This window comes from Chionomys nivalis, chromosome 12 (assembly GCF_950005125.1).
Source record: "Chionomys nivalis chromosome 12, mChiNiv1.1, whole genome shotgun sequence".
In the NCBI taxonomy this organism is placed as follows: domain Eukaryota; kingdom Metazoa; phylum Chordata; class Mammalia; order Rodentia; family Cricetidae; genus Chionomys; species Chionomys nivalis.
The window spans coordinates 43,703,590-43,730,180 of NC_080097.1; the positions used below are offsets into that span (position 1 = coordinate 43,703,590).

General features: G+C 45.4%; 1 protein-coding gene across 1 annotated transcript in view; it reads right to left on the reverse strand.

Moving 5' to 3' along the window:
* Pebp4 (phosphatidylethanolamine binding protein 4) overlaps nt 1–26,591 on the reverse strand; it is a 217,396-nt gene that overhangs the window by 74,515 nt on the left and 116,290 nt on the right. Inside the window, exon 3 of the mRNA XM_057786601.1 lies at nt 20,995–21,093. Coding sequence (XP_057642584.1) covers nt 20,995–21,093 — 99 coding nt within the window. The remainder of the gene's footprint in view (nt 1–20,994; nt 21,094–26,591) is intronic.

Consider the following 26,591-nt stretch of genomic DNA (forward strand, 5'->3'; position numbering starts at 1 on the left):
ACTTAAATAGCAAGCACTTTACAGACTTGAGCTGTCTTCCCAGATCCCTCAGGGACCTGTTATCTTTTTAGCCCACAATGATACTGGATTTTGACTTTGGTTACATCTCGCCCATGCTTCCAGGCTTCCACGCTTCTTCCTCCTCCTCTGTAAAACCTTCCTTGCTCTTACCAGTTAGCACCAACATTTCATAGACGCCCTGAGTCAGTGTGATTCATCTAACACCTGACACGCCTTGCCTTATTTAAGTATGTATGAGTAGCCCTGTCAAAGAGCACTCGGAACTCCAGGATGTTGGCTCTGCCCATAGGGCACTCTCAGCCCAGTACTGGGACAGACACGTCACCTGTAATTGCAAATGGAGCTCCAGGTGGATGGCAGAGGCATGTGCTGGATGTCATAAAGGAGGTAGTGGTAGGGAGGTGGTGGCAGGGTGCCCTCAGGGCTTCAGAGCCCCCTAAAGGAAGCCTCCGGACCTTTCTTAGTCCTCCCCATCACCCCTGGAGCTATGCTGGTCATATGCTCTGCTCTGCAGTTTAATTTTTTTAGACAGCACTTAAAATATGGTGATAAAAATACATATTATATAATATTTGGAAAAACATCTAAGCCCAAAGAAGAACATAAAAACCACTTCCAATCCTATAGCTGCCGCCTGGATTTGACTCTTAGGAACATGTTGGTGGGTACACTTTCCAGTTTATTCTCCCATGCAAATTTCCCCATACACCCAAATGGGGTAGGCTCCCTCTAATTACTTTTACTGGGCTGGAACTGCCCTGCGGGCAGAGCCAGTGTCCTTTGCAGATGGACCTGCAGACATTTCCTGACTACTCTTAGATTAATTATGGGTTAACCATTTTTCTTTCTTTCTGAGGCAGCATCTCGTTATGTAGCCCAGGCTAGCCTTGAGCCTGGAATCCTCCTGTTTCAGCCTCCCACGTACTGGGATTACAGATGTGCACAATTATGCCAACACCTGTCTCGAGACTTGTATTGGTTTTGTTTGGAGAGGGCAGGTCTTGTATATCCCAGATTGGTCTCTAACTTGCTATGCAGCTGTTGATGGCCCTGAACTTCTGTTCCCCCCATCTCCACCTCCCTTCATGTAGACCAGAGGCCCACACTAATAGAAAACAGAGCTTTGTGTGTGCTAGGCGAGCAGCCTGCCGCCTGAGCTGCAGCCATGCCCCATATCTTAACGACTTTTGATTGGCTTTTTTTTGTTTCACATAGCAACGTGGCTTACATCTCTTGATGAGGTCCTTTTATATTGTGTTTATTTTGATAGCTGCATATTATTCCACATGCCACTATTAGTTACTGATCCTCTCAATGGGTAAACAGGTCATTTCTAATTTTTAACTTATACACACACACACACACACACACACACACACACACACACACACACTAATTTGTAAGTAGTATAAGCTACCTGGCAGTAAATTGTAGATGATACGCTATTCACATCCCCTATAATTTTCTGAATCAGCCCATTACTTAACATGGCTGATTTTATTTTGGTAGCTAGCACTGTTCAATATAATTTTTGTACAGGTTTCTAGAAGGAACCTTGGGTCAAAGCCTGTATACATGTGAAAGGTATTTGACATTTGGTGCACCTGGCAGAATCTCAGCAATTTATACTCCCACCAACACCATATGAAAGTACCCTGGATATTAATTAATTAATTTAAAAATAAAGCCATGACAGGTGGTGGTGGCACATGCTTTTAATCCCAGCACTCAGAAGGCAGAGGCAGGAAGATCTCTCTGAGTTTGAGGTCAGCCTGGTCTATAGAACAAGTTCCAGGACAGGCTCCAAAGCTACAGAGAAACCTTGTCTCAAAAAACAAACAAACAAGCCGGGCGGTGGTGGCACACGCCTTTAATCCCAGCACTCGGGGAGGCAGAGGCAGGCGGATCTCTGTGAATTTGAGGACAGCCTGGTATACAAGAGCTAGTTCCAGGACCAGAACCAAAAAAGCTACGGAGAAACCCTGTCTTAAAAATTAAAACAAACAAACAAACAAACAAACAAAAAACAAAAAAGAATCAACCAACCAACAAACAAAAAATACCCAGAACCTCCCCCTCCCTGCAAAAACAAACAAACAAACAAAAACAAAAAACCAAAGCTACATTTAAAAATTGCCAATTTAATGGCCATAGTCACCATGGGGCAGGAAAGTAGATGATTTCTCGTTTGGTCTGCATTCCTCACTGCCTATGTCTATTTTTCACAGATTTATGACGCTTTTCTCTGAACAGAATTTTCTGGGCTGGGAGTACGGTTCAGCAGCAAGGTGCTTGTCTAATATCCAGGAGGCCCTGGGTCCCATCCCCAGCCCCACCGAAAACATCCAATTTATGTCCTTTGCTAATTTTTTAATGTTTTTCTATCAAGGGCTAAAATAGATTGGTAACTGTTCAAATTTATTGTGCCAGACTCTGTCCTGAGCATTTTACATACTATTCGTTTTCTTCCTTCCCGTGGGATATGTGCAGGGGTTAGCTCATTCTAAGTGCTGTGTGTGTGAGTGTGATGACATTTTGTCATCTGCACATCGTGTCTTTCCCATGTGCATTGCCTTTTAGTTGACCTTTGAAGGTTTTGTACTTAGGGCTTTAAGGTTTTTCACCATGATATAAAAATGTTAGTGTGTTTTATTCTTTAAAAATTAACATTTATAAATCTTATTTCACCTAGTTAATTTAGAATTTATTTTGATTATTAGATGAGAAAGAACTTCAATAACCTTGCTGTTGTGCTGGGAATGGAACCCAGGGTTTTCCATATGCTAGGCAAGTGATCCATCACTGAGCTACAGACCGAGCTCCTCCTAAATTCTTTACGCTTTGAGACACAGTCCCAGAATGTTTTCCAGAAAGGCCTGAAACTCATGATGTAGGCCAGGCTCGTCTTGGCTAACATAATATTTCCCTAAAGCCTCTTAGAGGGTAACCTATCCTTTCTCTTTTGTTCGAAATGACCTCTTCAACTCGGGCTGAGTATTCTAGTTGCTTCCATATCTTTCTGTTCCATCTCAAGGATATGTTTGTGTCATTTCCCGCCACAGCTACACCTTAAATTCCTATAGTTTCACACTTTGCCTCAATATCAGCAAGACTGTTCCATCTAACTTCCTCCCACTAGTACTCTTTTATAAAATTTTCTTGAGTATCCCTTATGAGTCTTTTTTCCTTCTAGGGAACACTGGATACCTTAAATTTCAATAATAAAACCATTTTAAAAGGATTTATTTATTTTTATTTTATGTATATAGGTGTTTTGCCTGCATGTTTGTCTGTGCATCATGTGTGTGTGTGTGCAGTGGCCATCGGGACCAGAAAAGGGTGTTAGGTTCCTTTAAACTGGAGTGGGCATATGGTTGTTAGATACAATGTGGGTACTGGGAATTAAACCTGGGTCCTCTGCAGGAACAGCCAGTGCTCGTAATTGCTGAGTCTTCTCTCCAGTCTATAGAACTTTTATATTGCATTCTAATAAAATCATTGTTTATCAAACAAATTAATTTGGAGACTCTCAGCTTATGAACTTACATATACATGCATAGCTGCATGTCTGTATCTATCTATGCATATATATGTATGTATATATACACTTATACATATATATGCATATATATTTATCTATTTACATATTCATGTATCTATCATCTCTATCTTCAAGCCTTTCACATATTTTCTAAAACATTTCATTGAAATTTTTCACATTTATTGGATGATTTTTTTTTTGCTGGTTCATACCCATTTACTAGTATAACATATAAATAAATAGATCTATCATATTTTCTGAAGTATCAGTATAAACAAGATGGATTTTGTGCTTCTAAGTGTCAAGGACATTTGAAGAGGAGCATCTTAGATATGGAAATGTGGTGGTTTCAGGACTGTTCTGTGGTGAAGAGGACCATGATGTGGAGTGTTTACAATGGCAACAGCAGCAGACAAACCCCACCAAGTTCAAAGCATACAGTTCCTTCAAAGTGGTGGACATCCGGTACCCATATTTGGCTTCACGTTGTGTGTTGCCAGAGACTGAGAGTCAGATGTTGGCAAATCCAGAGGAGGGATTGTAAACAGCATTCTAAACTGGCAGGAATACCAGGCTGTTGGTCTATGGCATCGTCTGGTTTCCTCGGCAATTCTCAGATGGTGTGCTGTGTATATGTGTGTGCGCATATGTGTGTTTGTTGCATTTCTCCGTGGGCTTTTTGAGTTTCTTGAGGCCATTTGATACTAACCTTACTAACCTTCTATAGCTTCCAAAAATGCCAAGTAGAGCATTGACTGGGGCAGGGGTGGGGGAATGGAGGTATGTGCCTGGTCAGTCTTGCGTGGGCTGAGTCTTCTTTTGCTATTGAAACTATCAATGATATGGCCAACAGTATGGAATGGAAAGGAGGCTTCTCCACCCAGCATACGGTGCTGGCTCTGGGGAGAGGATGCATCTGCTATCACAGTTCCCGTATCTGCCCCCATGCCATCTACGAAGGCATTCTTGCCTAGGCCAAGAAATAGCTATTTAGTCGATGTCAATACCCCAGGTGGCAACACCCAAAGGGGCCTTGGTAGTCAAACAGTCAATTCATCATCTAAACTGGCAGTATACTGGGGCCAGAAAGATGAGCAATCTCACTGAGGTCAATAAACTCATGGTAGGGCTGGTTCATGGGTTCCCTAGAAGTCATTTTGTGGCCTAGGCCAGTCTGGAAACCACAGAGAAGTTTGCTGTGGGAGAGAAGAAGGAAGAGGCTGTTTGGTGAAGGGGAATGGAGGATATTTGGAGGCTGGTATCTTAGTTAGGGTTTCTATTGCAGTGGACAGACACCATGACCATGGCAACTCTTGTAAAGGAAAACATTTCACTGAGGGGGCAGCTTACAGTTTTAGAGGCTTAGTCCATTATCATCTTGGTGGGCAGCATGGTGGTGCACAGGAAGATATGGTGCTGAAGAAGGGGCTGCTACATCTTGATCCATAGGTAACAGGAAGTAGACTGAGTGTCACACTGAGTGAAGCTTGAGCAAAGGAGACCTCAAAGCCCATCCCCACAGTGACACACTTCCTCTAACAAGGCCATACTCATTCCAACAAGCCACACTTCCTGATAGTGCCACTCCCTGTGAGCTTATGGGGCCCAATTACATTCAAACTACTGCGGCAGGGAAGGTTGTGGGTGATGAGCAGAGGCGTGTGGTCAGCGTTGGAAGGTGTATGGTTTCCAGAGGAAGCTATGAGAAAACCTCTCTACTAGGCCGTTTTGATCAGAAGGTCCTGGGGAAGAGAGGGGTTCTTGAGAGGGACAATGTTATGACAGCCTGGCCATCCATTACAAAAGTGTCAGAGGCAGTGGGGTCAGAACTGGTACTCTAGACAGGCTAAGGGTTGTCGTCAATGTATACGGTGGGCTCAAGGTACAGAGTTGGACATGCGCCAGTGCAGGAAGGAGGGAAGCAGAGCCTTCCCAGGGGGCTGGGAAACTGGAGCAAGCACATCGAGACGGCTAGGGAACGAGAGAGCATGGAATTGGGTGCTAAATTGTGCGGCACACAACCTGTGCTAAGTGGGAGGTGGGGGGAAGGGCCAGGTCCTGGAGTCCCAAGGAAGGTACCTGAAACAAGAGGATCTTTAAATGGAATGATTTCAAAGGAGAAGTGTTCAGAGAGACAGGGTGCAGGGGGGATTGGTCATCCTTTTTTTTTATCTTCTGCATTTTGTGCTGCTGCTTTGATACCCTGAGGGGCACTTGTTCTGGGACTATGTCCCTGTCATGGCTGGCTACTTCCGAAAGTCTGTAAGGCCTCTGCCTGCAAGCATATCTGTCACGTACACACCAACCAGCCCTGAACCCATCCCTTCCATCACTTCCTCTCCCTAACTCTCTCATATCTTGCCAATAGTCCCCTGACCTGTGCTACCCTAGGGCGGGTACCAGGCTGGAGCATACCCCTACTGCCCCAGAATCCACTGATATCATGCCAGCTCACCAGTTAGAGCTTGCTTGCCCTGATTCTGCTCTTTCCCTGCAGAAACCACAGAAAGGGCTCCAGGCCACACTCTCCTCTGCCACCTCTGCTTCCTGACACACCCAGGGACTTCCCGATGTGGCCTTGCATGGCACGGCACAGCAGGCCTCCTTCTGCCGAAACTGTGAGTGATAAAACTTTCAGTGGCATTGCCTTCTTTCATGCCATGCCTATAAAGTATGACCTGGATGCCCTTGGGAAGAAGGGAGGCAGGCAGGCAGGTTATCAGTTCTCAGGGCCATTGATATATAGGAGGGACCAGACTTTGCAGGAGACAAACTTGGGTGAAATCCTGCTCTTTCCTTTTACTCTCCCTTGTTGCCAGTGCCTCCCAATTTGGTCTTCTCCAAGAGGCCCGTGCAACAACTCCCATTTTGTTTATTGCTAAGCTGAATCTGGGGCTCAGGTCAGCTCGCAGCTTCTTCCCACGAGTGATTCTTTCAGCCAGGCCTTCAGCTGTGTTGTTTCCCTGCAACATTCATTGGCAGCTCTAAAGCCAACGTGGAAGATGATTTTGGAGTTAAAGATGGGTGGATTGGGAAAGCTTTTCTGATATCCCTAAAGTTGCATCCCTTGGCCAGGGTCAAGTGAAATCCCAAATGCCTGGTTTTGATTTCTGAAGGGAGAGAAGGTGAGAGGTGAGTTGCCCAGGGTGAGCTTCCCCTTTCTTCTTTGTTAGTCAGACCCAAAAGATGGGTCCCTTGGCACCCCTGGAGACCTAACGAACCACCTACTAATCTCCAGTGGCCCACCAAACATGAGCTGAGGGGTGGCTTCTGCCATCTCAGTAATGTTGGGATACTAGAGACGAAATGTTAGGACTCTCCCTTCATTGTGGACCTCGGGTGTCCGTGTCTTCATAGGTATGACCAAATCAACCTGAGGTACCTTCCGGCTCTAGAGACCTAGAAGATGTGAAGGAGGGAAGAGCCCGTCTGTGGTGGCAACCTTGTCCCAATTTCAGGCACGTGTTGGGACTGAGCGCGCATGCATGTGTGTGTGTGTGTGTGTGTGTGTGTATGTGTGTGTGGTGCGCGTGTGTGTGTATAGAGGTCAGTGTCAGCCATCTTCCTCTATTACTCCCCACCTTACTTTGTGAGGCAGGGCTTCTCACTGAACCTGGAACTTACTGATTAACTAGGCTAACAAGTGCCTAAGACCCTCTGTCTCTGTCTCCGAGTGCTGGGGATTTGAACTCAGGTCGCATGCATGAGCATTTTATCCACTGAGCCATCTCCCCAACCCTGGGGCTTTTGACGCTTTAAAACAAGGAAATAAAAGATTTCCCCTTCTCAGAGTCCTCCCAGGGCATAGAGTCTCTGCTAGCCTAAATCCCTGATAAACAGCGCCTTGGGCTACAGGGGGCACACAGCGTGTGTCGGCGTCCCTGAGGCAACAGCTCAGATTTATTCCTAGGAATGAGAGCAGGTGGCATGCTAGCTGGTGGAGTGGAGTGTCCTGCCCGAGGAGGGGCTGCAGAGGGCAGCAGATGTGTGTCTAGGAGCCAACCCTCACTGCTCAGGACTCTTCTTTACCAGGCATCACCAAGAGCCGAATGTATGGCCCCTTTCTCTGCCCATCCCAATCCTACCTGACTTCAAAGCCCCACCCAACCTTAACTCTCCTTGGCCTACCTGACCACCACAGTTTTTCTGAAGGCCAGGCTCTCTGTCCTGATCTTCCTCTAGCCATCCCTACCTGCCTCTACAAACAGGGCAGGTATCCCAAGCAAGTTTGTTGGCTGATGAAGCCATACTGAGGAAATATTAATGTGGAAAGAGATCCCATTTTCTCCCCAGAAAGGAAGCAGTTCACAATGAGGACTTCTGAGGGTATATGTTCTGTGTGAACTTAGGTGATCTCATAAGAGCCTCGCTTCAGCCCTGTGAGGTGCCTGGTGATTCTGCCCTTTACAGATGGGGACTCCCTGAGGGACAGAGCGCATGGACCCAAGTCCCCTAGATGCCTGTATTCCTGCTCCTGCTATTGAACTACCCTGCTTCCTAGGGAAAAAAGGGCCCCACGTCCTGGCTTTTCTCTCTAGAAACACCTGTTTCACATGTGCATCAGGCCTGGGACCACAGGCAGGGTCTGCACAAGCAGAAGAAGAGGGGTCGTGCCTGGGCCTCTGGGCACTGCAGCCTTAAGGTCACTTTCCAGGAGATGAGGGTTTCTTGTTGGGGGAGGGAATGGGGAAACAGCATATCTCCCAGGGAAAGGGGTGGGCGGGACCCGAGCTTACCTCCTCAGAAGCGGTTTTGCACAACACATAAAGATGGGCACCCACACATGCAGTGTGCATGGCATGCACACATACACACACACAGGCCTCCCCACCCAGAGCAACATGGCTTCCCAGCCACCTCAACCCTCCCCCCACCAAACCCCGTCTCCCTCCTACCCTATATGTGCAATCTTGTGAAAACTCCACCACTCTTAAGGTTAATAAGGCTCATTTGCTTAAGATAGCACCTGTTTCTATGGTGACTCCTGCCACCCAGAATCTGTTCATCAACGGAGACAAGAGAACAGTGACTTCCACCCTCTTTGAAAGGAAAGAGCTAGTTCTTCGCGGAAGGTTTGATAGGCCAGCAGCCATAGAGCTCTGCGCATTTGTCCTTCCACCCCTGGAGGAGGGGTTCCATCCCTCTCCCCCCCAATTCTCCCCCGACAAGAAACCCTCATCTCCTGGAAAGTGTGCCCCTCTCCCCCCCAATTCTGCAGATCTGCTGATTCCTCCACGGGAGTATGGAGGAACTCTGGACTAGCTTCCTCCTCCTCCTTCTCCCCCCCCCCCCGCTTCATCTTCCTCCTCACCATCTTCCTCCCCCTCCTCCTCTTCATTCTCCTTCTCATCTTCCTCCATCCTCCTCCTCTCTAACAAACAAACACTCCAACTAAGGAGGGCACTGTACTTCTGGGTCACCAACTACTTGTCCCTTAGTTCGTGATTTCCACACTAGCTCCACTAGGGTTCTGAGGGGCCGAGCAGGTTAGCTGATGAACCTGAGGATGCTCCCGAGTCTTTCTCCTTAGCCTCCTCATCACACCCTAAGTCTCTAGCCATAGCATGTTTGGCTTCCCAGACATACCTCCTAGCTGGGGCTTTATCCATCCCCAACACAGCCAGGATGCTGGGGCTCCTCCACCCCTCATCCTTAATGAGAGCTGTTCCGGCCCTGCCCTACTCTGTGGCCCACTGTGGTCTTCTGGTTAATAGCTGAGGCTTGCAACAATGACAGGCAGTAGTACTAACCACTGGGGGCAGATCACTAGGGACGCAGGTTCCCAGGCAGGTGTGACTAACCATAAAGCCCCACTGAGAAATGATTCACCTTTTTAAATAAGTGAGAGCGACTTCCATGTTCTCCCTCCAGCAATGCTACTCTTGCTGGTATTCGGAAATACCCTGTAGACTGAGAGAACAAGCATGCAGGGAATTGCTTGGAACTTACAGCTTGCTTTGTGTGTTCTGAGACCCGCGAGAGCAGGTTGTGCTTATGAACAATGTTTTTGCAGAAAGAGGGAGAGCGGCTATGTACAGGACCCGGCCCAGAGTCCTTTACTATGGGAACTTGGTACCAACCAGCACTGAAGTCCACCTGCCTGCCTCAGTGTGTACGGGAGACATAAGAGACCCGAGACCCGAGAGCAGAGGCAACAGTAATGTCACCCACCTGGCCAAGGTCTGAATCCTGCTCCCAAACTCTGAAATGTCACCCAGTCCCCATCAAGACAGAGCTGACTCCCCACGGCTTCTGAGGTCCCACATCTCTCAGCATGGAGTTCGAGCGCCCAAGTCCCACACTTGACTGTCAGTCTAACCCAGCCTCCTGTTCAAGTCCTTCAAGGCAGCTTCACCCCCTTTGTCTAATCCATCAGCAGGTCCTGATGGCTCCTGACCTCAGGGCAGGCCCTGAAGCTGTCTCCTCCATGTTTTCTACTCTTGTCTTGGGGAAGACCATTGTCATCCCCCATGAAAGAGCAAAATTGACTCTTGGGGCCATCTACAGCCATGGCAGACAGAGAGAACTTTTAGAAATGCAAGCCCACTTTTATGATACTTATTTATTTATTTAGAAACAATATGTTGTCTGGGCTGGTCTCAAACTCTGGGCTCAAGTACTCTTTCTGCCTCCTATAAAAGGAATTGCAGGTGTCTGACTTTATACCTGACTCCCAGGCAGTTTTTCTTTTTCCTTCCTTCCTTCCTTCCTTCCTTCCTTCCTTCCTTCCTTCCTTCCTTCCTTCCTTCCTTCCTTCCTTCCTTCCTTCCTGTCTTTTTTTCTTATGTTAAATAAATTTTTTGTTCAAATGTATATCTGTGTAACATGTGCATGCTTGGTGCCAGTGAAGGTCAAAAGAGGGTGTCTGATTGATCCCCTGTAACTGGTGCTATGGGTGATTGTGAGCTGTCATTTGGGTGCTGGGACTCTAACTCAGGCCCTCTATAAACACGACAAATGCTCTTAACCGCTGAAAAACCTCCCTTAACCCACAACAGGCAGTTTCTAACTCAGGTCAAAACCCTTCTGTGGTCCATGTGCTAAAATCCTTGCCCCAATCTAGGCAATGGCCTTGCATTGATGTTTCTTAGCCCTGGTGTATCTGTTTTGTTTTTGTTTTTTTAAAATTCCTTTTCCTTTCTTGCAATAAGAATATTTTATATGAGATTTCCCCCTTGAGTTCTGAGTGTCTGATACATTGTTAACAAGGAACCGGAACTTAATTATCTAGCCTAATTGAGAGCTGCTCTCTGGCAATGTTTCTCCCATACCCATCACCTCTCCTACACATTCGCCTCACCTGGGGAACCTTAAAAAAACTAACTGGCTACTGAGCCCAACCCCTGGGCTCTGATTTCATTGCTCCAGGTGTGGTGTCCGGGGAGACTCTAGTGAATGGTAAGAAACATTAGAACCTCCATTTTCATGGCATCTCTCCAGCCACACTGGTGTCCGACTCTCCCTGGCTGGTTTTCTCTTTACTTGGTAACACGGTGACCATTGACTTGGCTCACAAATCCCTTCCTCTGGGCGGCCTGCTTCTAGCCCTCTTTTTCATTTTCCATGGTCCTCAAGACTTCGCTCCATCCCAACACTCCCTACCTCTATATCAGTCATTGTTTTTCTTTGCTGGTCTCTTTTGCCAGACAGGAAGTTCTTTAGAAAGAAGGCGTCTGATGGCGTAAGCTTGCAGATGACTGAACGGAACCTGTTGCTTAGGACATGCTGAGTACATGCCGAGTGAAGGAATGAATGGACAGCCATGGTTTGAGCCAGTCAGAGAGAGAGAGAGAGAGAGAGAGAGAGAGAGAGAGAGAGAGAGAGAGAGAGAGAGAGAGAGAGAGAAGCCATGAGCATCCATCTTCAGTGATCAAAAGCCTCCTCTTTTTCCAATGTGGCCTAAGATTATCCTGTCTTAACTCCTGCATTATGGTTTGATGTTCTATTATTATCTGAGAATTCAGGTTTAAATTAGCTTAGGAATTAACACCAACTTGTCTTGCTCTTTTCCTCCATGAACCTCTGACATACCAGACCTTCCCCATCCTGAATGCATAAAACTGACCTGAAGCCTAAATATAGAACTTTACATCAATCCCTATTAAATCCGTTTTTGTTTTGTTTTGCTTTTTGTAGTGAAGGCCCCTACTTCCTGTTTGTCAAGAGCAACTCTTTTATGTTCCTCATCATTATTAACTACTTCCTGAAACTCTGTGTGACCTACAAATATGGTGGCATGTGATCCCTCAGGCACAGAACAAGGCAATGACTTGTCCCCAGTGACCTACTTTGCAACCACTGCTAATTCACTTGTCAATGCTCTTCAGAACTGGCTTGTCAACGAGCCACAAACCCACATCACCGCACAGTCAGTGAAACCAAGCCAAGCTCCCGTGATTGGTATGGTTTCAGCTTTCTCATCAAGATGGGCTGTGCTTGCTTAGGGCTCCCTTCCGTCCAAGGGATCAGTGCATGTGCCTGTGAAGACATCCAAATGGACTGGAGTGACCGGCTTTTAGTGCACCTGTGTGGATTCCTCAGGTTGAGTTTATGAGGAGATTTTTTAATTTTGATAAGGATTGGCTAGAGTGATCGTTCAGTGTTCAGAAAGAGCACTGGTTGTTCTTCTAGAGGATCCAGGTTCAGTTCCCAGCACCCAAGACAGGTAACTCACAACCACCCGCAATTCCAGTTCCAACAGATCGAGTACCCTTCTTCTGGCCTCCAAAAATGTCTGCACTCATAAGTGAACACACACACGCTTAGGAACACACACATTCGCATAAGGCTTCATGATCATACCTCTTAACCCCTTCTGGATCCCGGAGGCGCAATTCGTCGAGAGCTCCTGACCTACTTAAAGCACCTCGTTTTTGCAGATTGCACAAAAGCTTGTGGGATGAAGGGACAAAGTAAGCAATGGTTCCCAGAGGCTGTGACCACAGAAAGGTGTGGGGACATCACAGACAGGTCAAGAGGGGGCTGTGCAGTCTTCAGGAGTGGGCCTGGGCCTGAGGAGAGCATAGAATCTGGGTTCCAGTAGGAGAGCTGTCTGATACTGTTTAGGTTTTTAGAAATCTTTAGTGCCTGCCCTAATACCACAACCCAATCTCCTCCTGCTAGGCCCCACTTATTTTTTTCAAAACAAAATATTTATATTTAATGTGTGTAGATGTTTTGCTTGCATGTATATCTGTGTACCAAGTCAGTGCCTGGTGCCCAAAGAGGTCAGAAGACAACACTGGATCTCCTGGAACTGGAGTTACAGGTAGTTGTGAGCTACCATGTAGGTGTTAGGGACCAAACCCAGGTCCTCTGAAAGAGCAGCAAGTGCCTCTTCACCACTGAACCATCTCTCTAGTCCCTTGACTGCTTACTGGAGTCGAAAACTACCCTCCCCCCTCCTTTTGTGAGTGCTGATCTCCTGGGCGGTTTCTAGACAGCCTCTTGGTTTAGGCTGCTTTCTTGGGGGCTGGTCACCTATCACCTTAGGGAAGTGTGGCCAGGGCAGAGGCCCTCACTCTGGATGTGGCTTCTACCTTAATGCTTTTGTTCATTCTCAGCATTGCAAACAGGCAGAACTTCCCTCAGACCCTGGGAGCATTCAGAGAGTCTACCATAGCCCCCCACCCCTGCCGGTCTGCCTAAGAACTGCTTGCCATAGTGTGTTAGATAGTTTTAATTTTTTGTTATTGTTGTATTTTTTTTTTCCAGTTTGACCCCAATTAGGGTCATCTAAGAAGAGGGAATTCAACTGAGAAGCTGTTTCAGTCATATTGGCCTGTAAACAAGTCTGTGGGCATTTTCTCCATTAATGATTGATGTGGGAGGGCCTGGCCCACTTGGGCGGTACTGCTCTTAGGCAGGTGGTGCTGGCCGGTTTAAGCAAGCAGGCTGAGTGAGCCATGGAGGGCCAGCTTCACTCCTTCATGGTCTCTGCTTCAGTTCCCTGCTCTGAATCCCTGTTAAGTCAAGTAGATGCTTTCCTTGCTTCACAGGTTGCTTTCAGTCACAGTCTTTATCACAGCCATGGAAAGGAAACTAGAAAACACAGGTTAGGTAACTGAGGCCCAGGGGACAGTGGCAAGCCCAGGACAGGGACAGGTTGGGACTATGGGTGATAGTTGGGTTTGTTGCACCACTCTGTCCAAGAAGCAGAGCCAGAGCCGCAACCCTGCTCTTCAGGGCTGTTGGAGCTGGAGAAGAACAAGACTCTGTGTGTGTGTGTGTGTGTGTGTGTGTGTGTGTGTGTGTGAGAGAGAGAGAGAGAGAGAGAGAGAGAGAGAGAGAATGTTTTCTGCCTGCTCCAGGAATTCTCCTGGATGGCAGAATTGGTTTCCATAACGACTTTCTGATATAAACATATTTGATAAAAATAAGTTAACAGTGGAGCCGTGGTAGAGCAGATTCTCAGAGTGCAGGGAGAGAGGGGGAGGGAGGGAGGGAAGGGGAGAGAGGAGAGAGAGAACGCCTTGAAGAACAACATTTTCTTTCTTGTCCTCCCCTCCCTCTTCTACTTACCATAAACCCACTGGAACCCTTATCACATCCTTATGTACACAAGCCCCCTTTCTTCCTGTGTGTCTCACATTCATGTGCTCTCTCTCTCTCTCTCTCTCTCTCTCTCTCTCCCTCCCTCCCTCCCTCTCCTTAGTTACCTGAAGTACTGCAGTATGTATGGGATAATATGATAAATTCATTTCCAATTCACTGCATTATCCCTTGAATATTTTAATGACTCATTGAATGGAGTAAAAAAAGCTATTTCAAATGAACAATTATGCTGCATTAGTCTAAGGGCTGATTATATTTAAACACTGCTCACACGGATAACAGGACACAGCGACCTCAGCATAGGAGAGCTAATTTGGCTCTTATCTCCAAATAATTTTACACTGCAAATTACCGTGAAAACCTAAAGGGCTTTAAAAACATTCATCAAAAGATAATATTCCACTTTGTAGCAACATTTTATTTAAATTATTTTGAATGGGAGTGAAGGCATCTCTGGGGTAGGACAATGACAGCTGAGTGGGGGACTGTGAGTGATAAGAAACTGGCGAGGGGTTAAAAATAAAGCAGAGAGTATTGGGGAGGAAGGGGCTGCGGCTCTGACCCAAGGGAAGTACATAGAAGCCCGCACTTTGCCCTGATGCTGGGGACAGGAGAGCGCTGGTCTGGTTCAGAGGTCAGGGGGCAATAAATGGAGACAAAAGACTGACTGCTCCCAACCCTGGCACGGTGGCACATTCCTGTAATCTTAGCGCTTTGAAAGCAGAGGTGGGAGAACGGCAAGTTCAAGTTTGAGGGTAGCCTGGGCTACAGAAAGAGTCTGTGTGTGTGTGTGTGTGTGTGTAGAGTGACACACGCACATGCACACACACAGAATAATAATAAAACAACCCCTAAAATAATAACAAACAACAACAAAAAGGAATTACTTATCTCTTCAATTTGCCCTCTTCATTTCTATTGGTGGTCCTAATAAAGATAATTTATTCTGCTTATTATTGTTAGCTGGGTTCTGGATATACATACATACATACATATGCCATATTCCATAATTATTTATAGGTACATATGTAAATTTCTACAGGGCTTGCTGCTTGGTTCATTAGGAATGAGGACAGAATGCTTTCTGTGGTGCCTCTTTCTAGGAAGGCTCTTCCTCTGGGTGAATTTAAACTCCTTCTTCCTTGGGTAAGAACACTCTGTGTCCATTTTTCAGTGGAGAAGCCAAATTCTCAGAGATGTCAGGGGACTTGCCAGTGATCTTTCAGGAGCACATTAGAACATACTTTTTTATAAAAAAATCTATTTAATATGTGTGCACAGATGTGCGTGTATGCATATGTGGAGGACAAAGAACAACCCTAGCGGTCACTCTTAGGTGCTATCTTTGAGTAAAGGTTTCTCATTGGCCTGGAATTTCACCAAGTAGCCTAGAAGAGCCCCAGGGACCTTTCTTTCTCTGCTTCCTCAGTGTTGGGATTACAACTGTGTGCCCAGTTTTTTCCATTTATCTATTCATTTGTCTATTTACTTTAACATGGGACCTGGGAATGGAACTCATGCCTTCCTGTTTCCAAGGCAAGTGCTCTACTAGCTGAGCTATCGCCCCAGCCCCAGTGTGGGTCACTCAAATACGTGCTAACCACAGAAGTCAAAAGCAGGGAGAGCTAATCCTGTCTCTGTTTGTTAGGTTTTCTATTCTTCTTGTTAACCTAACATACTTAAAGGTCATTTACACACGCACACGCACACACACACACTATATATGTATATATATATAACCTTTTATTACAGAAAAAAAATCCAACCCTATAGAAAAGTAGACAGAATAATGACCCCTTAGAGGTCCCTTTGATTTAACCCAGAATTGCTTGCCATTTACAGCTGCCAAAGGTTGAGGGCACTGAGTGAAAGGGGAAGTGTGAACTTGGCGGCTCCTTTTCTTTTTTAAAACAAAAAAGACATTCAGGACAAATTTTAGAATCATTGACGGTTTCTAGGAAGATTTTCTTTTTTGGAAGAAAAAAAGGTACTCGTCTCCTTAATTATTCTTCATATTCTTTGTCACCAGTCATGATAGTCTTTGTGGAAAAGCATTCATGTACCATCTTCCTGTGTTTAATATTCCCATTAACAATAAAAAAAAAAAAGAGCCTAATGAAAATATCTTCATGACAAGCTCCGAGCGCTAATTTCAGAGACAAATAAGACAAGGAGCCAATAAACTCTTCTCCTGGAGTGAATGATGCAGACTAATTGATATCTCAATTGGGCCTCAGCAGAACCGAAAAGCATCTGTAAAGAAACCTGAGGACATGGCACCGGGGAGGAGGATGCTATCCCGCTGTGGGATGCTGGGAATCCCTGGTCCTTTGTTTGTGTTTTAAGGCGGCATCTCAGTACAGAGGCAAAGCTAGCCTGGAACTCCAGGTCCTCCTGCTTCAGCCTCTCTAGTGCTGGGATCACAGGTGTGTCACCATGTCTGACTTTGACTAGGAATCTTTTTCACTCCCTGAGAGAGTTTCAGAGAGGGGCTGATGAGCACCTCGTGAGTTATGTCTATATCCCTCTATCCCCTGGCATGGCCAGGTTGGGTGGAGGTGGGTATCTTCTACCTAGTCTTGTTGCTGAGCCCATGGGAACCGACAGGGGAAGGGAGTTCTACCCAAGACCGCCTCTGACCTCATAATACCTCCCCTGTGTAAGACATCGCCTTCCTGGATTTCATCTGCTTTCGTGGCTCTGGGGCTCAAGGGGTACTTGGCTTGGACCAATGGCCATAGCAGCAGCACAGCGCCCAACTGTTTAAAGCCAGCTATGTGCTATGGGCTTTTGCTCTAAGCATTTTACCTGAAATAACATAGATAAACATCGTTTTAACAGTGTGAGGCAGAAGTTATAAATATTTCCACTTTACAGATGAGCACACTGAGACCCAAAGAAGCTGAACAGCTTGCCCAAGATCACACAGCCAATAATGGTTGGTTTGGGATTTGAACCAGAGCAGTCTGACTCGAGCCATTGCTCTTAACCACTACAAAGGACTGGTCCTATTTCTTGCCTCTTTCGACCTCCGACTCTTTATTTAAGATATTCTCATTCCTAGAACATTATCCTTTTCTATCTGGACCCTGTGAGCCTGTCTTTTGGATGGAGTTGGGGGAAGGTGGCTACAGATGTCCCCATGGTCCTGTTCTGCTCCGGATCGCCTTTGAAAACGTTATCTTTACTGAAGGGGTTCCATGGCCATGACTTGGCCTGATGTCCAGTTATATCTGGCTGTCTGATACCAAGGCTAGCTTATGTTCCTCCAGGTTTCTCTCTGTGGTCATTGGGAATCACAGGGCCATTGTTACTCTGTTTGCAGTGACTTTACTACATGGCTTACTGATGAGGGTATTTGGGTAATGGTGGATGCGTGGGTGTAGTTTTATGGGGTAAAACACAGACCAGGTATTTGTTATTATGCCAAGGTAGCATCACACGGGCAATGTGCCCTGGAAGCCTCTACTCATCTGGGAGTGTGCTGGAGTCATGGGAATGGGACAGAGATTGTTTTCATCTTACAGAGGGGCATGGTGGTCCCTGGACATAATGGGATGACTGATAAGAGACGGATAGACATGGTGGGACCCCACAACAGTCTTGTATGATATGGATAGTCTAGAGTATGGGACACATATCCAATACCTGTGGCTACAATCTACTACGACAGCTAGCGGAGGCTGTAATTGAACCTCTCTAACCCCTGCTTTCCTATCATTTAATGGAGCAATGCTAGCTCACAAAGTGATTGATGTTTCAACCATTTTCAAAATGCTTCTATTTGAAAACAGCCTCACGGGTTGGAGAGAGATGGAGAGATGGTTCAGCGGTTAAGAGCACTGATTGTTCTTCCAGAGAACCTGAGTTCAAGTCACAGCGGCTCACAACTGTCTGTAACTCCAGTTCCAGGGAACCTGACACCCTCATACAAACGTACACACAGGCAAAACACAGATGCACATAAAAATAATAATTAAAAAAGAAAAGAAAACAGCCTCACGAATGGGTGACATCAATTGTCATGCCAGGTCTGAGTGCTACAGCCTCCCCATCCCAGAACTCCTCCAGAGGACTTGGTCAAGGTGGAAGCTGCTACTTGTGTGTCTGTGAACCCTTCCACAGCACGGCCAGGGAACTGGGTGGCACCTTAGAGGATGCCTTGGTTATGGCCAAAGACTTCATCAGGGCCATAACCAGGCTGCCTCTGTCCTCTTGAACTTCCTGGGAAGGTCCTGGTACCTGGAGGTGAGCCAGTTGCCAGGTAATGGGCCCCTCCCAACCCAAGTTTGTGGAATTCTGTGGGGAGGTGGGCTCAAGAACTTACATTCCTCCATGATATCCGCCTGCCCTTCTGTGTGAACCTCAAGTTAGAGGAGAGGCTCCTAGGCTTGGCCAGAACCCCCACCCTCCACCTTTCTTTCAACAGAGCTCCGGGACCTGAGACCTGAACCCACTTGGCTGATGCTATCTTTCTGGCTAGCAGAATAGAGGGGCAGGTGGCAGGGCCAAGTAACTCCATCAGGGAGAGCCACAGCTTCCTGCCGGGCACCCAGAAGAGGGAAAGTGGGTGGCAATGTGACTGAAACCTGAGCCTCCTCTGGGCTAACGGGAAGTGAGGGCCATGCCCTGGCAGGTGGCTGTGGTTAAGTGCTGTGGCTTAGCAGGCTTGCCTGACAGCTGCCACCTGTCACCTGCCACCTGCTGTGCCTCTGAGCAGGGCTTCTGGGGCTAAACCCTGGCTCACAGTACAGAGCTGGTGTGAGGGCTATGTCCTGAGTGAGTATCGGGGTGACGGGAGTAGGTGGCATGGGGTGTCAGACATCCCTAGGGGTTCTGTCACAGTCCCAGGGGTCCCCAACTGGGAAACCATTCTGCCCACATGGCTTTTTCCTCCAGCCTAAGAATCCCGACTGGAACCTTCTCATGTGGAGCCCTATGTGCATGTACCTGTGCAGGTGTGCGAGTGTGTATGGGGTGTCTTTGAGTATGACCTAGAAAATTCCTTTTTTGAACTTCCACCCCGTGAACTTTACTCAGGTCTGGAGAACAATGATGCTCTAGATGGAAGCCAGTCTGACAAACTGCCCATCTATTGTGCCCTCTACTCCCACGCCGGCCACACACATCAAGACCCTCCCGTAACACTGTCCCTTATTATCCTAATTGCCAAGTTCTCCCGCAGTCCACTGCTGCTTATGAAGCACCACCTGGGCTACAACCAGGCTGTTTCCAAGGAGGCATGTCCCCCCCTGAACTTCCTCGAAGGGTCTGGTGCTGGGACATTGGTTGGTTGCTGGGCTAACTCCCCCCTCCCTATCCACCTACCCACTCTGGTGTGAGAGTCTTCCCTGATGAGGAGTCAGTGGCTAGTTAAACTGATGTCCCTGCTTCTGCCTGTGGTCCCAGCATTCAAGATACTAGTCTTTGCCCCTGTGGCTTTCTCTACATTTTCTAGGGTGTTTTGTTTTTGTTTTTGAGACAAGGTTTCTCTGTAGCTTTGGAGTCTGTCCTGGAACTAGCTCTTGTAGATCAGGCTGGCCTCAAATTCACAGAGATCTGCCTCCTGAGTGCTGGGATTAAAAGCTTCCTGGATGTTCTTCACGGGGTCATCAGGATGACCATAGGAAGTCAAGAGAAACAGGGAGTGTCTGGTCTCTGGGCTGGCAACCAGTTCTTTCTTAACTCACAACACATTCAAACTTCATTCTGCTAGTCTATTGTCTTAGAAGGCAGAGGGCTTTCCACGTTCTTTGCAAAAGCTGCTTGTAGGCTGTCTGGGCACAGATTTCAAAGGCTACAGGCTAATGTGGATTTCACCAAAGTATTCTACCAGGCCGCTCATGAATTCGAGATTCCGTAATTGAACAGGATTGGGAAACAAATGTGGGTTACATACAGCTAGACCTCTGTTCCCTGTGGGTTCCACATCCTCAAATTCAACCAAAAGCAGATTGGGAAAAAAAAAATAGAGAGAGAATTACATCTGCGAGCAAGTGCAGGCATTTTTCTCTCCCCATCATTGATTCCCTAAACAATACAGCACAACACGATATCTAGGCAGCGTTTACATCGTATTAGGTGTGATAATCAGCTAGAGATGATTTAGAGCATCTGAGAAGAAGTACACAGGCTTGTCTCAAACACTGTTTTATATAACAGACACATGGGAGTTCCCTGAGGGTGCCGAAGGGTGACTGCAATGTCTATTATGATAGCGGTATTTTTAAAAGCCCACTTGATGAGATGAGTGAGCACACCAATTCAAGCCAGGAGATCTAACACTTGTGTTGGTATAGTGTGCGCCTCAGACATACTCTGAAAAAGGTGATCTAGGCTCCTCCCCAGCTATCATGAAACCAACTCGCAAGCAGCAAGTTATTTCTATATAAAGAAGGTAGCTGTGCCTGCATTCTTTGTGCGGGGACACATTCTCCTACCGCCCCTCACGGCAATAGGAAGGCCCATCATGTGATCCTCCACACCCCACCAATCAAACTGGAGGACCCCCCGCTTCCCCCCACATGCATGAAATCCACAGTGTTGTGCTTATGCCAAAATCTTGAACTTCCAGAAGTTTTGTGAGTCAGTTCTTCAGTCTCCAATACCTCGAGATGGTATCAGAACGGAAGACCTCTATCACAAAGAATAGCAAATGCACAGAATTGGCATTTTCTGCTGCTCTTGTCCTGATACCTTGTTCTCTAGCCCACCGTGATTCATGTTTAGATGTGGTCTTAGAAAACTTGGGCATTTGGCCCAGAAGGCCTCACTCACCCTCATCTCCAGCCCTCTCGGATGAATGCTAAGAAGCCATACAGGAAGATGACCTCAGCTACAATTAGAAACCGTCTGACAATACCCGTTGGTCTCCTTACTGTGATGTTGGACACCACCCAGTGTCTCCAGTATTTCATCCTGGGGTCTCTCCTGCTGGGGGCATCCGGATCCACCATCACCAGCAGGTACTGCGCACCCTGTAAACACATGCATCAAGAAGTAATGTAACATACATTGTGACTGGCACTCAATAGGACAATGCCAAAGAGGAAGGCTCTACCCACTCTCCAGTGGAGAACGTTGCCAATGCCCACCACAGCCCACCTGCTTTGCTCTTGTTCCCATGGCATTTCCCTCATGATGCATGCTTATTCTCAGACAAAAAATTAAGTCTATGAAATAGTTACTAGGACTCTTGGGCTTGTGGAAGAAATAAATCCAACAAGACTTAACTCATACCTGGTGGATGAGAGGCCATGAATCCATACCAGGTACCATGGAGAAAACAGTAAAAACCCGACAGCAGAGTGTGTGCCCTCCAGGTACTGTTCACGCAACACATCAGTGAGAGCTTGATCTGGGATCAGAACCACTTCAACAAACACTAGCTGAACACTAGTATGTTGGAAAGTACTCCATCTATTAGAACATGATGTAGTAAGAACCACATGCCCAGGAGGGTTTTGTTTTAAGGAATAGGTAATAAGGATAAACACATAGGAAAGGGCATGGCCGTTTGTGGTCAGTGTTTTGTTGAAAATGCAATAGGGTGGGCTGAGGAGATGAAGGCAGTGGAGAGAGAGAGAGAGAGAGAGAGAGAGAGAGAGAGAGAGAGAGAGAGAGGAGAGAGAGAAGGGGAAGAAAGAGAGGAGGGAGAGAGAGAGAGAGAGAGAGAGAGAGAGAGAGAGAGGAGAGGAGAGGAAAAGAAAGAGGGGAGAGAGAAGTAGAGGGGGAGAGAGAGAAAGGAGAGGAGAGAGAGAAAGGGAGAGAGAGGAGAGAGAGAAAGAAAGGGGAGAGAGAGGAGGGAGAGAGAGAGAGAGGGAGGGAGGGAGGGAGAGAAAGAAGAGGATAGAGGGAGGGAGAGAGAACATTTTTAGGTGCAGAGAGAGGGGATTTGATGAATGTATGGAAAGAGTGGAAGGTGGCAGTGGGGAGACACAAAAGGTTTTCTAGGAACGGGTGAGGAGTGGAATTTGACTCTAAGTACAGCAGGATAACTCAGGACAGTGCTACACCTTGTTTTACTTTTTTTGAAGATCGTGTGGGCTGCCCGGTAGAGAACGGGTGATAAGCAGGAGATTTTAAGTGGCGGCAGGAGGCTAGGAAAGGATGATGGTATCTTGAATGCTAATGGTAAAGATGGAACCAGAAACCGGTAGGTGGCTTAACTTGGATGGACACTTAGTCTTGTGATCTACTGGAAGAAAGGAGCAGGAGAGTAAAGATTGGAGAGGGGTACAGGTGTCCTGGCCCTCCTCCTGAGCTGGAAACACACATTACTGTTCCACAGTGTTCCAAGCACTCCAGCAGAGGAACATTTATGAAGTTCTGGGGGGATGCAGAAGAGAGCAGTTTGAATTTTTCTACCTTAGAAATGCAGGTTTGAGCTTGATTTCGAAGGGATAAGCAGGCAAAGGGTCAGAACAATCTCTTTCTAGGTAAAGCAAAGGGCACATGCAAAGACAAGGGGCTGCTCAGAGAGGGAGCAGTCCAGAGTGAGTTAGAAATTCTCTCCTGGGAAGACTGTGCCAAGCTGAGCTGGATGCCAATGTCCTGGTGTCTTAGTTAGGGTTTCAACTGCAAAAACAAAAACAAAAAACAAAACAAAAAAAACCAAACAAACAAACAAAAACCCCACTGTGACCAAAAAGCAAATTGGGGAGGAAAGGGTTTATTTGGCTTAGACTTCCGGATCATAGTCCATCATTGGAAGGAAATCAGAACAAGAACTCAAGCAGAACTGGAACCTGGAGTCAGGGACCTGATGTAGAGGCCATGGAGGAGTGATGCTTACTGACTTGCTCAGTAAGGAACTTAGGACTCAGCCCAAGATTGGCACCACCCACTAAAACATAAATCTAATTAATCTTAATCAGTAACAAATTGGGAGTCAGCTATCAGGGTAAAGACCTGAAAGGTCAGAGAATCAGGAGCAGCTGCCGGTTGCTTCCTATCTCTCTCATTCTTCCATCTAAAAAGGCCTAGATCTTCTCTCTGCCCCACCTTATCACTTCCTGTCTCCTCTCTGTACAGACCTCCAGACCTCTATGGTTAACTAGGGGATATTTCTGCCCTCTGACTCCAAGCAAGCTTTATTTGTCAGAACACAAACAAAATATCACACAACATTTCCCCCTTTCTGTCTAAATAAAAAGTAAAGGTTTAACACAGAAAAACTATATATAATAAGTACATTAAATATATATATTAATTACATTAATAGTGTCTAGTCCATTTGCATTTGACAAATTCAGAAGAAAATACTCCATAGCTATCACTTTCTATCCTAACTTGTATTTGTGGTGAGCCCACAGGTATTACACAGTAAATGCACAGCTGGCAGATCTATTGGACTATCCATGCGAAGTGTATGCAGAGCTAGGGGCACACCTATCCTTTGGATAAGTCACTGTCCATTTTGTGAAATCATGGCATTTTTTTTTCTTTTATAGTACCCCAGCAGTGTATAAACCTGACATCTCCTGTAGGGCACTTGGATACCTCTTCCCACACCATGAAGCCATGGTGTGAAAAGGATTTAGTCAGTCAAGTCCTTGTTTTTATACCCAAAATCTACTTAAAAATAGTACTCCATAAACTTTCTTTATTGATAGTAATCACTGATAAGGAATGGGACTCATACAGGAAGTAATATGTCTGCCCTAACAACAGACTCAGGAAGGTGTCTACTGGGCTTCTGTTCTGACTTAACAGGCTACTAATAATTACCCTTTATCTTGGTTTCAACTAACATAGGATCATAGCCCAGGAAATTAACTGTTTATACAAAAAAAAAAAAAAGGCCTAAGTTACTAAAACTAGCTTCAGAGGAAAACATTCTCACCTGGATACCCTGATGGAGTCAAAAGCAAGGTCCCCAGAAGAGATTCCTTTTAACCCAACTGGCTAGACCCTAATGCAAATCAAGCCTGCAGGTCAGTATAGCTACCTATGCTGTGTTCCCAGCTGCAGGAGAACTTCACAACCAAGGCTGCTCTGAGACATAAGTTGCCTCCTTGCCAGATCTACAGGTTTCTTGTGACTCTGTGAAAATGCATGCTTGATACTATTGCTACCACCTATAGGACTGTTAGCTTGTCTGTGTGCCTATATAGACTGAAAGCTTTGTGGAGATCACCCTGCCCCTTTTGTACCCTGTGCCTTACCCTTATGCCATGCCCTTTTTCACCCTGATGCCTTGCCCTTATGCCATTTGCCCTTATGCTCATCTTCCCCCAAGGAATGAAAAAACACGCAGGAAAAACATGCTTAGTCAGTTAGTTTGTTCTACTCCTCAGATCCCATTCCCAAGCCAGTTTTTGTTTGTCAGAGAAGTCCTGTTCTGAACCTTGGAGGAATGCTGAAGCTGGCACTCAGTAGCTCCCAATATTCATTACCAACCCCCAAATATCTTTTTATATCTCTCACCTTTATACACTTTACACTTCTTTTGTTAGTTTCATTTCTGAATTTGTTAACAAGGAAAGCTATACCATAATTACGTAATCTTCAACTCCCATCAGAAACGTGAGGAGGATAGAATATTACCTGAGTAAATAGGAAGTACAAACCTCCCAAATTAAGAAATGACAGAAACAGCTGGCTGCTTGGACAGTCACCCAAGGTTCCTCTGTTACTTTGGGGCATCCATGTTGGCCTACAGGCCTAGAATACCTGACAGACTTATTTGTAAGGCAGGATTTTTGAAGGACTGTCTCACCTTCTCTTGGCAAAGTTTGGCAAGGTCACTTTCTATTGTGTGCTCTTTGTCCAATTATAATAATAACTTTCAAGGACTATAAGTTTATATTACATTGTTAAATGAGTTGTATAGGTACAATACCTTGAACAAGAGTAGAAATATATATACGGTATGTTCTAACAAAAATAAATTTGTATCAATATACAAAAATATCTTAAACAAGAGTAGAAACATATATACAGTATAACAAAATAACCTCAAATTTGTATCAATATATAAAAATCCATACCAATATCAGATATTTAATACTAGTAGTTCCTTTTTTAGTTTAAAAGTAGATTCAATAATCTACTCTTTTATCCTATCATTTCTATATCCCCCCATTTTTCTTTTCAGAACAAGATCCCTGAATCTTATCTCCTTTGTTCAGCTTTTTTCCTGACCATTATCAAACTTGTAATCAGTCCCCCTAAATGATGATAAATATCCATAACCTACTATGAAAAACCACCCATCCCACCTCTCAGGAATATTGGTGTTGTGTTCTTAAAATTACTTCCTGCTATCTGGGAGTAGCTGTATTTTTAGGTGACCCTGAAAAAATTGATATAATTGTCAAGTCCTGGGAGAAATAGCTGTGTCATTTGTTGTCCAGTCTCTGTGTAATGGGAAAATGCAGGGCTTATCTCAACCGTTGGCTAGAGTAGTCTGTGAGGCTGAACCATCTCAGCTAACTACCTTGAAATTGTCCTGAGCAGCTTTTAGTCCAAAGTCAATCTTTGGGTGGTATTGTCATCTTAGTGGCATTATCATAGTCCTAGTGGAATTGTTGTAGGGCCCCGTCTTCCTTTTGAAGATTTCAAAGGTCACTGTTAGGCATGGACAGGGATCACTGCAGAAAGTTTAAACATTTTAAATATCACATGTAGCAGATCTTGAAGAGGTTAATGGATAATAATTTATTATGTACATCCAGAGTATAAAAACCTTAATTCCTAGTTACCAGCTAGAGACTCAAACCCAAAATCATCTATGGGAAAAGAGATGAAGCCTTTTTTTCTAGAATTAGTATTCTATTAATAATATGACAAAAAGTTTAAATGTGTATATATATTAATTTTATGAATTCTGAGATAATATCTAAACCTTAAGAAAAGTTTTAAAGAGCCAAAATAAAACCAAAGAATTATGAGATTAGTGGCAATAGAATAGTCCCTAATTTTGTTTTTTCTTCTGTCCTATATCAGGTGGCTCTTCTGACATGAGACAGAGATTTTGGATTTTCCTCTAACAAGCATGCTTGAGTTTAGAGAAGGAGAAAGCCACGCTCCAACTCCAAAGCCAACTTTAATTTTTAATTGTAGTTGGACTACAAAAAGGCCATTTGCATTATATGTCTGTGGAGAACAGCAGAAACAAACATTTCGGAAGATTTATAAAATTTTATATTATTGGAATTGTGATATACCATTAGGCCAATTTACTCTTTTTCTTGGGACATTTTCTCTGGCTGATTCATTATTTTTCTTCAGATGTCTCATTTGTCTAGTGGTCTTTAGATTTCTTATTTGGATGCCTTCATTCTCCTGAAAAGACAAAAACAAAACCCTGCCACAGCCCTAACTTTGGGGAGTTTTGCATTTGACAAGTTATAATTAATCAAATGAAAAGCATTTGTTAGCTTTATAAGGTAGTTTAGATTGAATAGCCATGCTGTTTGATGAACTATCACCTCTTCTAAGAGGTCTCTCTTATTCAAATCTAATCTTTATC